This window comes from Diadema setosum, chromosome 13, assembly GCF_964275005.1.
Source record: "Diadema setosum chromosome 13, eeDiaSeto1, whole genome shotgun sequence".
In the NCBI taxonomy this organism is placed as follows: domain Eukaryota; kingdom Metazoa; phylum Echinodermata; class Echinoidea; order Diadematoida; family Diadematidae; genus Diadema; species Diadema setosum.
Window position 1 is genome coordinate 36,057,255 of NC_092697.1, and position 16,836 is coordinate 36,074,090.

Sequence of the window (16,836 nt, forward strand, 5' to 3'; positions counted from 1 at the left end):
AATTGACTCATTTGACTGTGCCCCAGCAATCCTTTTCCCAACAAGCTACAAGTGATCCACTCTATAGCCAGCTCAGAAGATCACTGGAGACTGCTGTGGCCTGATTTTGTCAATTATCAATAATTACTTTAAAAAAAAACATATAGCAACCACAATTGGGTACGTTTTGAGACCATAGTAGTTCCTGCAAAACTTTTCAGCTGATATTTTGCATTTTGTCATTACTCAGTTGAAATTGTGTTACGTATCACAGTGTTATTCCCACATTTCTTATGCATATGCGTCCATTTAATTCTAGAGCAAAAATCGACAGTTCTGCAGGCATATGAGAACAATGTTTACCCTTTAAACTTGTGATAATTGATCAACATGACCTTGAGAGCTTTGAAGAGCACAGATGGGAGGGGAAACAGAGAACTGCAACGAACTGTAGAGGAAAGTGAATCAGTAGAACAACACTCGCGGAGACTCGGGCAAAGAGAATCAAGGAAGCTCAGGCGGAAACTGTAGTGTGAGCTACAAATGATCGGTACTTGAAACGTGAACGTGGCCATAAATGATAGTCATCCTAAGCAGACGTGTACGTTGGAAATTCCCTTATTTGAGAGGGACTACGGACCACTTGTCTCCCTTCTGTTTCAGTTTGGTTTTGCGGTTTGTCATTATTCAAATCTTGTTATAGGAAGTGGTGACGCACGCTAAATGAATGCTCCATTCAGCTCTGCTGATGAATTTCACTCTCATTAGCTGCAGTCACACGGACACAGTAGCAGGATAACAACAGCGATCCAAATACCACGATATTTTGCGCACGTTCAGACGGATAGAAATATTCCCACTTATTGCCGATGCAATAAGTGCAACCAAAATGCAACCAAAATGCACATGCCTGAAATCTACAGGAATGATGACCCCTTCCCCCGAGTTTGTACGCTGTTGTGATGTGTGTTTTGAATGACGGAACAACAAAAATCTCAAGATTTTCTGCTCCCGTATTCACACACGCTCCGTGGTACGAATTATTGTGCTGTTTCTCAAATTATAACGATGATTCAGAACTAATTGCAAGATTTCTTGGGATTTTGGGTCGCAATGCTTACCGCACTATTTAGTGGAATATTTTATGTTCACACTGGCAAAAATCTAGAGATTTGGATCACATTGCAGATCTTGAGATTAGTATCCCGCTAATTCACTTCAGTATGAATCCCATTATCATCATAAATACAAGCTTGACACAGACCTTCAAGGTCTCCATTCAAATTACTGTCATAAAGATGAAGGTTGATAGCTAGGACCTGTCCATTTAAAATACCATCTTAATGTTTGTGTACACAGATATCCATGTATTCATGCAGATCGACTCTCAAGATGAAAACAAGATCATATTGAAGAGCCAAAAGATATTTTTTTTGGTGTCATATTATTCTCTTGCCAAATATGGCTCCTACATGTATATGTCTTGCCTTTCATCTAATTATAGATAAAAAGAGAGCGTATTCCAGAGTTCACATATTTTTATTGTTTGTTTTCAGTAGTGGTTTCATAAAGGCATACCCCAGGTTCTACCTTGCATCACCTCATCTGCATACAATAACAGATCAATAAATTCTTATGGGGGGGGGGGGTGTGCATGTACGTGTGTGTGTGTGTGTGTGTTTCAAGGAAGAATCAAAATAATGGTTTAAAGTACAAAACAAACTTCTAGAGACAACACAAATATTTGCAGATTTATATAATTTTGTTTCAAAAAAATATATCATGCAGGGACTGACATACAGTTGGAGAATGATGGATTAGCCATGTGTACTCAAAACTGGGCAAACTTCCTGAAAATAGGGCACTCAAATGCTGCATACATGTGTACATAGATATTTGAACCAAGGAAAATCTATCATAACTAGGATTTCTCCTTCTCCATCACCCAAATATCAATATCTCCAATTTTTTTACTGTGATAATTGCCTATACTAGGGACTAGATTGTGGTTTTTAAAGAAAGAAATGTATGTATGGTGGTGCTACAGACATTTCCACTGATATGAAAAGGACCTTTCTTCTTATTCTTTTCAATTGTTGCAAATTTAACACTGTGCCTGTAATGGTGTACCTTATCATGCATTCTCAGATGATGAAATGTACATTGCATTTAAAGCATGGGACATATTTATGTATAGTATCATTGCATGATAATAAAAATGTGTGCAGACTTCTTACAGTGTTCCAATTTAGCACTCTATGGCCATAGAGTTTTCCATGACTTGGGGATACTCTATGACAAATCATTCATTCATTCATTCATTCCAAAAAAAAAAAAATCTCATCTGTTCTTCTTCACACGAAATACTGAAGTTTTCTATCTTTCTTTTTTTCTTCAAAGAAATATGGATTTCCAGATAAATCTGTTTAAATTATGGCTAAATTTCACATGCCAACATCCACAAAATTGGATGCCAAACCAATAAGACTAGATGAGTAATGAGCAAAACAGAAACCATTGGGGTATCATTTGAAATCCCCCCCCCCTAAAAAAAAAAGGGGGAACAAAAGATGAACTTTCAGAATGATCAAGTATCTGTCAGTGTTCAAAAGGCAGAGTTTGGTCAAAATTTTGAAGAACATTCTGATTCATATCACAACAATAAAGACTCAGATTACAGATGAGTCATTAATTAAATCTATATTTGTTGAATTTTGTACAAAAAACCCTACTCCCCCCCCCCCCCCCATTTTCCACTTTGAATGCCTATAATTGTTTTGTGCGAAGGAAGGTGAATTCCTAGGGGATATCCAGATCTACCTTACAAAAAAAAAAGAACATGAGCAAACTACTAGAAATTCAAGGCCATGTATGACTCACACACAAAAATAAATAATATTCTTTTTATCTCTATTTTTTTTCCTTCTAAACTCGGAAGCAGCCAAGGATGATGACAAAAGCGTGAAAAATTACAGGATGCTCCACGAAGAGACTAATCTTTCCTTATTTCTACTTTGTATCCCACTTTGGCAGTGTGTGTACGTATGTGTGTGTGCGCATGTGTGTGTGTGTCATTTTCTGGCTGAGATTACACTACAATAGATAACAGGCACATTAGCGTCCACTCAATTACCCCAATGTTTACATACACCTTCGGGAAGTGAGTTTCACGTATCAGTCGTAGCATTGAAATAATATTTGAATTGTGCATGACAAAACACATCCCTTTCGCCTCGCAACGGTCGGCTTACAGTCATTACGATAACGCAAAGTGTCACGATGGAACAGACAGGTCGTTTTACAATTTGCGTGCAGGAAACCACACCATACGCAATTTACTTTGGATGTATCCAAAAACTGACACAAGTGGTTTCGCGGAGGAAATACTTTTAGCTCCTCTCTGAAACATGTACTTCTCCATATTCATATTTCACTCTCTAGATTACAATAACGCAGGGTCAAACACCTTCATCATTTTCAAAGCATCACAGTCCATTTATTGGGAGAAATGACTCAAGATTTTGGCACAGGTTCAAGTCTCATTAATGAAGCCAATGTCTGTCGCGTTTTTAGTCCATATTGCATCCTTCATATGCAGAGTATATACACAAGCATGTCATCTATATACATTGTAGAATGCAATTTAAGACCGTATTTGCCAGAGATCTTGGTAGGCATGGGAAGACCTTACACTATAAAGCTGGAAGTTGTGCACTGTGAATGCGGTATACATATATTCACACTCAATAATGAAAGAAGCATTTTATCCAATGTGTTGTAAGGGTAACATGTAGTATGTAGAGATGTGAAGACTGAGATTGCTAGACGTAGGGAGCTTTTATCAGAATCTGTGTTCTAGCATTATTTGTGTTTGTTTGTTTACTTTCTGTCTTCTTGTTTGTTTTTGAACAAAAAGTGTGAATAAGGACTGAAACTATTAATGATTTTGAAAAAGGAATTTAGCACTTAATCCATGACCATTTTCAAACAACAGTGAGATGGAAATGAAAGAATAATTGGAGCTGCTGTAAAACATCACTTTTATTTGCAGATCTGGTACAATATGTAGAGCCTACTAGTCACTCGTTCATGGAATTTCACCAACCAATCATAAATGGCTGACCATACCATAAATTGTTTTCTCGTAGATATTATTTCATGAGATGGCCAACCCCAGTCTGCTCTAATGTGGCACAAGAAATGTCAGAATACCACTGTGAAACCATCATCATTATGAATAGATATGTCTTTTTGCGTACTACCACTGGCTTAAACAATTTTTACCAGACCGTTTAATGGCAACAAGCAATTTACAAATCCTTTTGGATGTACCACACCTATTAAAATCCTCTCTATGTCACTTCAAATTTTCCCAGTGTGAATATGAACTGATTTCTCGTCATACCATGGAACGGAAACATCCCCGTGACACTTGGCCAGTGATACACATCATGCACAAGTTTGATCGCTCGCCCTCGTGCTGCGAGAATTCCCTCCAGCTATACTACATGAAATACGGGGTCCGGTACCTGATGGGTTAAAAGCATACCTCGTGCCATGATTGTGAGAATTGGGAAGCCTCATGAATGGTGAGCATGAATGTAGACCTAGCTCTTGGAACTGTCATTATAGTTTTTGGTTGTGACCTAACTTCAGGTTTCTAACATTTTTTTTGTGAGATAATGAGATTTTTTTTTAATGAAATGTGAAGGGGCATGTAATTCAAAGAGGAATTCAATGTTAATTTGACGAAAATTGGTTTTAAAATGGCTGAACTATCCAAATCACAATCGCTTTGCTTTACTTTGTTTTTGGATGTCTCAGGCATTCAAAAACACATTTTCATCAAATAAACTTTGAATTCCTCTTAGAATGGTATGCTCTGTAGTATTTCATAGGTGGTTTCTTAATATCTCACAAAAAGTTAAAAGCCTTATCTTTATCTCCACCAATACTATACCATCCCTTTAAACTTATTGGTTTCTGCAGTGTGAACACAAACCGTCTTGAAGGCTTTGTAATAGGAGGGCATTCTGAGGAAGTGCAGGCTCTGCTCTACGGATGAGAAGCACTGATCGCTATTGGGATATATACCAAGGGTGATAATGTTTCCGAGGTGCCATTGATCAATCAATTAACATCTGACCAGAGCCCATCTTAACTTTCCATTGACTGCTGCCGCCTGGCTCTGCAGACTTCACAATCACCCCATCTCCTTCCCCCCCCCCCCATACATTCACATACCTTTTCTGCTTAAAGGCATAATTTACCATTTGCAGATTAAACAAAAACCCAGCTTTAGTGCTTCAAAATAGTTCAAAAATATAAGTTAGGGATAGAAACAAATGTAAAAAAATGTAAAGATGTAAAAAATTAATCAGTATAATCAATGTTAAGTATTGGCGAATATACAAAAAGGGGAACAATAGTTATAATAAGATTGTCTCTAGACTAAACCGTCTACAGTTATGGTTTAGTGAGAAAAATAGTGATATCTCCTTATATTTTAGGCTTTATTGCAAAAATTTTTATATGGTAGGATGTTTTGTGGTATAGCTGACCAACACATATGTATCACATGTGATAACTCGAACATTTTTTAAATCACTGCTCCCAAAGGTAAACAGTACCTTTAAATTCGCACTCCTTGAATTTCAACCGACCTCTGCCAGCAATTAATATGGCCAGCTCACTCAGGGCCGAACGCAGGTGATGACAATAGGTATGCGGAGGAGAATGCTAGTGTTGAAGGTGGGTGATAGGCTTCCTTCAACACACTGTTCATTTTTTTCCTGCTCTGACTTAAATGTCTACAATACGACACAATCCAATTTGATCTTATGTATGGAAGAATTTATTGCTTTTGTCACTATTCTGAGTGAAGTTGGTACATTTGTTTCTCATTAATTCATCGGTTGGTTCACTGGGGGAGGGGGGTTTGAAGAGGTTTGAAGTTTTTCTGTTCATTTTCAGTGGTTAAACACAAATAATATTGAAAGCAAGCTAGTACGTCTAAGTCATATGCTGTGGTATTGATGCACAATCTATTTCATTATGGTTTTATTTGCATGATTTTTTTAGTCAACTGATACAATATTAACAGTTACACTCTAAAACATCGCTTCTCATCATACATGTACCATTTCTATTGTCTGCATGGTGAAAAATCACAAACTTGATCAACTCCTCAAAAAGTGGTAAAATCTATTTCTCCATGCATCATTGGTTCTCAATAATGAATGCACCAATTTGCAAAATTGCTGAACAAGTTTCAATTTACGAAATATCATGCTCACAAAATACATATGTATATGTTGTGTGATACAGTACTAGCATGTCAAATGAAATGGTGAGATGTGTTTCATTTAAAAAAAAAATGACCAAAGAGGCTGGAACACAGACTAAGCGAAGAATGTATGGCACGAGACTTGGATTTAGAGAATAAGAAACTCTTGGGATACAGTATTTGATGAAATAAAAAATGAGCACATACATAGTCTGATAGCATCTGGCACTGCCCGTGGTATTACACACTGAATGGTACGGTATTAGCAGATTTCCTTAAATTAATGACTATTTTGGTATTTTATCTCAGTGAAGACCTAATTCCAAGAACTTGCACTATCACCAAGCCAATGTTACCGTCTATCCTCACTTGCACTTTCCTCTTTTCTACTCTCTATAATATTTCAAGTGCCTTGAGACCTTCCATAAAGCATAACACACTTTATAAGATTGGTTTCACAAATATGATCATTATAATCATGACATGAGAGTGAACTGCCATATTTAGAAACAGAAAGTCATAAACTGTGCACAGCACCAACCTCCTTCTAGCTCTCAGCTAATAACACACTGAAAGATCTGTTAGAAACTCTCCATCTTTCTCTGCGTTACATCCTTATTTACAGAATAGTGCAGTAACAGGGTCGATGAAACAGTTTCTATAGCAACACACCTGTGGACTTTAATTCAATTAGTGCCATTTTTGTTTGGAGGATGTTGGTCGATTATCTCCCTTGGCCCGAATTCCTTCTCCACGTAAATACCTTGAGCATAGTTGGTAGTTCTGCCTGAGCCAAAGACAAGGTGTACAACACATTTAAATCAAAACGGAGAAAAGAAACACTGCTAATGTTGCTATTGGCATTTATGTTGTGTCATAAAAACTAAATAAAAACAAAAACAAAACATGGATTGTGAACATTTGCCTTATTCTGTGTCAGTTTTCTCAGAATGCCATTAATTCTTCTCACGTAGGAAGTACTCAACTGATCAACATTTGGATATACTACCCTATTTTGGGTTCTCACCATCTGCAGGATATTGATACACCAGATGATTATGAATATTTCAATTGGGAGCCAGTGGGAACAATGCCCTATTATCCCATCTTCATCTAACATTCTCTCTTTTTTTCTTTTTCTTCTTTCTGTTTACTGTCTACATGCTTGTTCATTTGCTTGCTTGCTTGCTTGACTGCATTTGTGACTTGTCCTTTCTTTTTTCCTCTTTCAATTCTTCTGTCATTCTTGCTCTCTATCCACGGCTGTCAGTTTCTACAGACCAAAAGACAAACTGATGCACACTTCAGAACACAGTCTGAAGGAAAAGAATCAGATTTTAGCTTTTTAAACATATCGAACTAGTGCATCAAATTATCCTACGCATAAACTCAGAAATATCATATTTTGCAAACTAAAAGATATACTTTCTCTTTTTCAGGTTAAAAGAAAAAAGATGTACTTAATATGATGAAAATTTCCTAAAGACAGTAGCTCTGTCTCTCTCTTCTTCTCCCATCTTTTTCTTCATTTCTTCCTCCTATTCCTCATTATTATTGTGATTATTTATACTACTATCATTACCATAACTATTATTGTCATTCTCATTTCCACTCTCATCATCATTATCATTAGAATCAGATGGATATTAAAATAATACTACCTAATTTTAAGAGCTATTTTACCTAATTCATATTTACATGTTGTGATCTTATATCATACACTTAGTTACTCAATGTTTGTTTGTTTTTTTTCTTTGATTTTTTTAATGGTCACTTTATATCATTTTGTAAAATGATATCATTGTATCTTTGTTTTTTTTGACTGTGCATGGACATACTGAAGAACAGCCCAGTTTGTACCATGCTAATAAGATGGAATAAATGAGTAAAAGAAAGAATGGTCAACACAATTTTCTTATCCTTTTCCTTCGTCTTGTTGTCATTTCGTCTCCTTCTCTCCTCATATCATTATTCCTATTTAAAAAAAACTGACTCACTCTCCATAAAAACTTTTTAGACCATGGCTCAGGAGCATGTTACAACAATGGCTGATGTTAAAACAAAACAAATATAGCACTTGTGTGTGTTATGTCTCTATAATACTCAGTGTACATTAATTCAGGCACATGCTCATATTACGTAACTCTGACTCACTGTGCATCATACCAAAAAGTTCTTTGAAATCCTGCACAAAAACATAAATACATGTCTGAGTAAAAACCCGCTTGCAAGCCCTCCAATAAAAAGAATTAAAAAACCTCAAAATAAGAAAAAACAGAATGATGTGCAAGAAAAAAAAAAAGAATAAAAAATCTTAAAGTTAAGAAGAAGATGGCACTCCTTGGAATAATATTTTGGTGGCAGTCACCACACTTCTGGCTCAAAATGGCAACATTAGCAATACAACTCTCACTTTTTATGCCTTCTCATATATTTATATCTCACTAATCCTCCTTTCACTCAGAGTTTTAACAGAGCTTGGGAATTTCCACTGGCCACGTACGATTCTCCCTGCTTACGTCCAAGAAACCCACGCTATCGTTGATAAGGATGTCCTCCTCCGAAGTCGTCTTCTCCAAAATCCCGCTTCCTTCCCACCGAAAACAAAAAGAAGAAAACTTTCACTCAAAACTCCCGTCCCCCTCGTTTGCAGAGAATCGGGAGGAGGTGGTAATTTAGGAGGACCCAAGGAAGCGTGGTAATTGGTCCCCTTTGAGTTGGATGTCCAGTCTTAATTGTTTCCAGTTTATCCTTTTAGGTTTCTCTTCAGCAGAGCTTTCAATGCAATTTCACAGGTAACGAAGATAAATCAAGACATAAACAAATACCAGTAATAAAAAAAGTTATTACGTAAATCATGAGGATTGCGTGGTACAAATGACATCTGAGAGACTGCCATTTTGATGATTATACATTGCTCACACTGGGATTGTGTCTTCAAATTACTAATTGGAAACCAAGTGCTAATTCCTAGCTGTCTTTGGCATAAATGCGGAAACTTCAATCTTACAGGCTTTTTAAAAACATAGTTAGAATTTGCTTAGATTTTCACATGTCCTCAGTCTGCAATGTGCATGTTAGGTAGATACAAAGAATAGAATTATTTCAATGTCATGTATCTCCTAGAAAATAATGTAGTATACACCTTCAAATCATGCACAAACAAAGTATAGTCACTACAAAAACATTAATGACTGGAATCTGAATACAATGTGACTTTGTTATGAAATCAACAGACAAGAGATAAATCTTAGATAATTTCCATTGGGATCTCAGCACTCAACACTGTCAGCATTCTTTACAGTTTTGTTTCAATTGGAAAGATTCGTAGAAAAATACTTGTAATAAATCTTTCATGTTTCAGATCTCATGCTTCCTTACATGCTGTTCCATTCGACGACGCCTTTCTTTTTCTCTTTTCTTTTCTGTTCTGAAAATCACCTACCACACACAGTGAAAGTCAGCTGGTCCACACTGACATGTTTGTCTTCGTTATTGGTTGTTGAGTCCTTAAGTCATGTTATCATATTTTTTTTTTCTTGAGGAGGGGGTGGGGGGAGGTGAGGAGAAGCTTGAGAAAAAGACAAGGGTAAGATAGCTTGTTTACTGGCCACAGCTGATCGGCGGAGGATTCTAACAATTACGGCTAAAGTACACTCCAGGTCGGATCTTCCTTTGAACCAATTTGCAAATGACACCTCTTCTTTCCCTTCCCCCTGTTAAGTGCTGATTGAGGGAAGGACATTTGCCGATAGTGCGGACAATGGCGGTGGCAGCGATGGTGGTGGTGGTGGTGGAGGGTAAGAGGGCGTTTCCTGTTCTCGTTTTCTTTCCTTAAAGTAGGAGGAGTAAACCTCCAAGACACATGGAACAACTGAGAGCTGGTATCAGGACATCCTTTCCTTTCCTCTTTCTCTGAGAGCTGCTGAGTATGAAGCACTATAATCCAAATGTACTTACTCCTAGTTGTTTGGTATCTCAAATGTATGAAACAAAGTTTCGCTGTGAACATTAAAGTTTAGATGTAAAAGTACAATCATGATCTTCTTCACGAAGAGAGCTGATTTGCCCCATTCAAGCCGGAGAAACTCACCTGAGCTAGTTCTACCAGACAGCATCAGGTAGGTCCATTGATTGCACCCCCCCCCCCTCTCTTCCTCCTCTCTCTCCCCATCTCTCTTTCCCTCCCCCCCCCCCATATCAAACATTGTTTTGTCATGGAGGATATCAGGGGTGCCCTCTGGTGTTCGTATTGGGGTCAGAGATGTACATAATTAGAAGAAATGGAGGACAGGTTGAATACCCCTTCTTCACTTCACCCACAAACTGCAGTGAACGGTTGGCTATTGCTCCATTTGTCGAATCTTCCGCTCAAACTCGGACTTCCGCTTGGCGTGTCAACGAAACAGAAACCCCGCCGCTCCTTGTGCGGAATTATCAGCGAATAAAATACTTCCCACGGCCACTCAATAAGACAGTGGACTCTCGACTCCTCCTAATCATCATGCTCCCCACCATCACCCCTTACAATTCTTTTCCTCGTCCCTCTTTTCTCAATGACGTTGATTCTACTTTCACTTTCACATAACCCTACCCCTCCCCTTCATCCTCCCTTCTCCCCCTCCTCCAATTAGCTAGGAGACCTGAACACCTATTGTATAACAGGCATCAAGTTCAAAATGTGAACAAATAACCACAAAACTGTCTTAATGAGTTCTTAATAGGACTATTAAAGGGTATTCAATAAAGCTTGTTTCTCTCTCCCCCTCTCTCTCTCTCTCTCTTTCTCTCCATCCTATCATTTGTTGTTTGTTTAATTAATTAATCAATTCATTCATTCATTCATATATATATATATTCATTCATTCATTCATTCCTTTATTCATTCTTTCATTTATTCATTCATTTATTTGTCATTAAGACAATACACACCTTTACAAGGGAAGAAACACTACCAAAGATGACAACTATCCTGAAGAGACGCCAATCTGACCTAGTAACTTTCACGCATACACCCACACCCACAAAAACACACGACAGGTGTCCTCATGTGCAAAAATTACCTCACAGGTGGTGCTACTTTCAATGACGTTAAACTTACGCTCTAAAAAGACCATAAAAGGAGAAAAACGTTCCTTTTCCAGGAACAGCGATAAATTCATGATTCACCTTCTGACATGGTACACCTAAAGATGTCTTACTTAATTGGGATAGAGGGAATGCCTACCTCAACAGATTCTATTTGTACAAACAACCGTAATGGTAGTCAGCGGAACACTAGCCAAATTCTGATTAATATTACGTCTGCGGCGCTGACGTCTTTGCTTACAAATCTCCCTGCTCCTCTCCCCAACCAAGTGATCAGTTCGGCCTACGTCTCTATTAAAATCTCATCGCATAAAGAATGAATTGGTGTTAATGAGTGATGTATGCCATTTCATTCTACTTTGATTCAGTGTGAATGAGCCAGGTTTCTAATACGTCATGACACTTGAAATTAGATCACCTTCTACTCGAAAGACCATGTCTGTGAGTCCTGATAGTCTTGCTTTCACAGACTCGGAATCCTTAACCCATTGAGGATGGGCTGATTTTGCTACAACACGTATTTCCCATAGACCCCTGCCCGAGTACACTCGGGACTCGTCCTCAAAGGGTGAACTGTCTGTTAAAGGTCCCTAAACTTTGGCAACTGAAAAGAGGTTTAAACAACAACACCCTTTCCAAACTTCCATTTATCTACACTGTCGTACTTATTCTGTTTGTGAATATGTATAATTGATGTGTGTATAGGTGCAACTGAATCCAAGACTATTGCGTGTGTCAACTTACCTATTTCTACAAATAGATGTCATTGCTGTGCCTTTGTGCATAGACTAATATCATATTGCAGTAGTTTCACTTTGAATGTCTTTTGATTTAAGCTTCTTAAATAACATTTCCGCATCACATGTACGGAACTGGGAAGAAAATTCCTTCAGTGCTTAGATCTACTTCTTCATTTCAAACTCTGTCTTTCTTCAGCAGATTTCTTTATCTCCCTTGAACACAAAGGTGCATTTGAGTGTAACAAAGGTGTAACAAAGGTGTAACAAGACCGTATAGTTCTATCCTTATATCTCCATAGCATATAAAACAAAATTAATAGCAACAAGAACACTATGGTTTCTTTTTAAAACACATATCATACTACTGTATCAGGGCAATTACCTCCCCGGTTAAATACTGGTTAGTAATAAGGTTAGAGTACAGATATGGGTTAGGGTTAGGGGGTTAGGATTAGGTTCAGGATTAGGATTAAGGTTAGGGTAAGAGGAAGGGTCTGGGGTAATTGCCCAGGGGGTAATTGCCCTAGACCCCATGCTACATTAGAAGAAGCAGTTTCCTTGGTAACCGTCTCTGATACCAACCTTTCTTGAGGAGCAAGAAGTTGTCAATCTCAGCCGTATCATTCATGACACAAATTTCTGCCGTCTCTGTGTTGTAGTACGCTGCGCCCAGTTTGCCGCCATGCCACATCAAACTTAGGTATATCTGGATTTATTCAAAAAGAAAATATGCAGGTATAATTTAAGAAAAATGTGTAAGATATAAAATAATAAAAACAACAGCTATTGGTGAGCAGTTTGCAAATGCACACACATCATAATTACGGCATTCCAACCTGTTCCCAAAGGAGAAATCAAAAACTTTTACATTAAAGGTCCAGTTTACCTTTGGGGGCAGTGATTTTTAAAATATTCAGGATATCACATTTGATGCATACATGTAGGTCTATTGTATCACAGAACATCCTACCATATAAGATTTTTGCAATAAAGCCTGAAATATAAGGAGACATCAGTATTTTTCTCAATAAACCATAACTGTAGACGGTTTAATCTGGAAACATCCCTATTATATCTATTGTTCACATTTTGTGTATTTAACAGTACTTAACATCGATTATAAGGATTCAAATTTTAATGGTGGTTGTTTCTATCCCTCACTCAAAGTTTAGAACTATTTTAAAGCACTAATGCTGGATTTTTGTTTCATCTGCAAATGATAAATTATGCCTTTAATGTTAACAATGCAGGGGCTGTTGGGTATTTTTTTCTTTCTTGTTTGTATTATTTGCATATACAGGGCTCGACACTAACGGTGGCCCGGTGGCCCGGTGGCCCAGGGCCACCAAAAATGCACGTCGGGCCACCAAAATTTCAGAAATGAAGAATTTGGTGGCCTGAACGGGCCACCAAAAAAGGTCGGATGTTTGCCTTTGGGCCACCAAAAATAAAAGTTAGTGTGGAGCCCTGGCATATATATATATTGGGATATGAAAATCTTATTCTTGGCAGTTTTAAACAAATACTTGATATGGAATACTTGCAGGGCACTAGTACCCTTTTTATTCAGCTTTAAAAAAGATAAGCCTGAATCCAGTACAGTGCATCTGACTGAAATGCACAGTGAACCCTGAACAATCTCGCAATTCAATAGCAGGGGGTGTTTCATCAACGTTTGTCAGCGCTGACAACTTGAATCACCATAGTAACAGTCAATAACCAGAGCATCTCAGCCAATCAAATCCAAGGATTTTGCTGAAATTGGTCAGCACCGACAGTTGTCAGCGCTGACAAGCGTTGGTGAAACACCCCCCTGAAGTGAATAAAAATAAAAGAAAGAAAGTAAAGAAAAAAAAAAACACTCAGAGAGATAAAGAGATGTAATATATCCGAGATGAGTTTGGACAGGAGAGAAATACACTGATAAATCGTCATTTTAGATTCCACTGGGTAATGCACTCTGCACTCAGAAAGCGGTATAACTTCCTGCTTTTTGAATGAAGATTATAAAAAAAAAAATCAAAACATATCATACACATGTCAAACTTTCAGATAACTTGTACTTCTTTCATATGATATTCTTTGTTTGTTTGTTTGTTTGTTTGTTTCATTTTTTTTTTCATCTGAGAAGATGGCTGGATGGCCCATATTCAGCTACATTAGCTGGTCTTCCATGGGGTCCAGTTTGAGATGGATGTGAGGTGGGACCATTTGACCAGGGTCCCGTTTCATAAAACTTGCTTTCATCAACAAATTTCGATAGATGTTACAAACTACTGAAATCTTTGCATCTGACTGGCTGAGAGGAAATTTGTCATGGAAATGTGGCAGTTGTTACTGATAACAAGTTTTATGAAATGGGACCCAGGTTATTACTTTGCTCTTTGCGATGAATAAATGAAGCAGGATCTTTTACGTGCATGAGTTCACACTCTCTCACAAACCAGACCTCCATTTTGTGTCCTATCTGACGGACAGAGTGTTTTGCCTCTTAGTAGAGGGGACGGTCTGATTACACACAACTAGGGAATCAAGCCCGTGTCCTTTGGATCTGGAGGCAGATGCGCTACAAACTGAGCCAAATCACCACCCTTACTTTACTTGTATACTTTGTATTACGTATCACCTTGTGTTCAATGAAAATAACGTAAATTCAATAAAGGAGAAAGAAGACAGAGAGAAAAATAAAAAAAGGAGAAAGAGAAATGAAGAAAAGAGTATAATGTATTTTAATTGGATGAGTATCATGGGCCAACCTTAGACATTGATAGATATTGTGACAACACTGCAAATATGACTGATATGTGTATGTGTATGTGTATGTGTGTGTGTGTGTGTGTGTGTGTACTCACACATATATATAATGTATACCTCTATCACACAAATCTATACCAGCCCTTCCCAAATATTCATCACAGCTTTCTCCGCATGTCTTCATCACACAGACATAAACACTCATGATGGGGGGGGGGGGGGGGGGTGAAGGGGAATTGGGAAAGGAAGACGGTATACGGGAATGGCATATCAGATACTATATCAGATATTATATGACCGAACTTTCATGCTTCTTCCACATGATGGGTGGGTATTCATCAAACCTGAGTCTGGATGTCAACATAATTATACACACACACACAAATACATATTCATACAGCTTAAAAATGAGAAAGAGAGAGAAAAATAGACATTTGGTAGGTAGAAAAAGAATGAAAGACAGATAGGTAAATAGATAGACAGACTGATAGATAGATAGATGGATAGATAGATAGATAGATAGATAGATAGACAGATAGATAAATAGATAGATAGATAGATAAATGGATAGACAGATATAGATACTGTCAAACCAGAAATATTTGCATGCATTTTCATTTCGCGAATTTTGCAAGAGCCACGCAAGGCTAAAATGCACACAAAAGTTCTTTTCTACACTATATGCACTAAATGCCAATGGCAAATCACAAAAATTTCATGCAACGAAAAAGGCCGTCAGCTCCACTTCACGAAAAATTTCATGCCACAAAAATATCTTGCTTTACAGTAGATAGAAAAATAGATAGATAGATATATAGACAGAGAGACAGAATGGATAGATAGACAGAATAGATAGACAGATAGATAGATAGATAGATAGATAAAATAGATAGATAAATAGACATAATAGATAGATAGAGAGATAGATAGATAGATAGACAGAATAGATAAACAGATAATATAGATATATAGACAGAGACAGAGGGATGAATAGACAGAATAGATATATAGATAGATAGATAGATAGAGAGAGAGAGAGATAGATAGATAGATAGATAGATAGATAGACAGAGAGATAGATAGATAGATAAAATAGATAGATAGACACAATAGATAGATAGACACAATAGATAGATAGATAGATAGATAGATAGATAGATAGATAGATAGATAGATAGATAGATAGATACTGGGTAGACAGATAAAAAAGAATTGCATAATAGTGGAAGAGAGAAGAGGTCTTGCGCCCTTGATTGGCATTCGGTCTGGGAGCATCCCACCTCCGCTGGGGCCCCTCGGTGGGCTATCTGCTCCGATCACACCACACACCGGTACACCTGCACTGAATCAATCAGAATGATTAAATGTCAAGCATTTACACTCTGATCGCACTCACATCATGTCGTGTCGACGCTTCTCAAAAAGCTCTGGCCCACTTTCAGAGGGGCGAGCGACCCCCGTCCCATCTCCATTCACGTTTCGATTAGCAGCCACGTTGCCTGAGCACACTTCCTTCTTGAGCTTCAGGCACTTTAACCCTTTCTGCACCAGGGACTTTGGATAGTGTATACAGCATTATGGGGTTTTCTGTGGCAATCAGCACTCAAGGCACTTGAAGGGTTCAATGTAGCAGCAGATCCTTCTCGCCAGCACTCCTTATTCCAAATGATATTTACTGGGACAGATTGCAATGGGCATTGAGTAAAAGCAAGTTCATGGTTTCACATAGACGTACCAGCATGTTCTGGCAATAGAAATTCATGAGATTGCCATGTGTTTCAGTTCAGTTCACTTATTTATTTTCACATTTCCACTTTCTCAAAGGAAATTGCAAGATATTTGACAATTATACAATAAGTAAGAATGCAAAATGTATACAACTATATATTTTGACTGAAGACAGAAAAAACACCAGAGCATAATACGCTTGGTAGAGTTGTAGGTCCAAATTCTTGCAATTTCACCAAATTCCAGTGATAAGAGCTAGTT

At 37.7% G+C, this 16,836-nt stretch overlaps 1 protein-coding gene across 1 annotated transcript in view; it reads right to left on the minus strand.

Moving 5' to 3' along the window:
- Positions 1-16,836, minus strand: part of LOC140236750 (mutS protein homolog 5-like) — a 181,612-nt gene that overhangs the window by 101,976 nt on the left and 62,800 nt on the right. Inside the window, exon 3 of the mRNA XM_072316678.1 lies at positions 12,676-12,799. Within this exon, the coding sequence (XP_072172779.1) occupies positions 12,676-12,799 (124 nt within the window). The remainder of the gene's footprint in view (positions 1-12,675; positions 12,800-16,836) is intronic.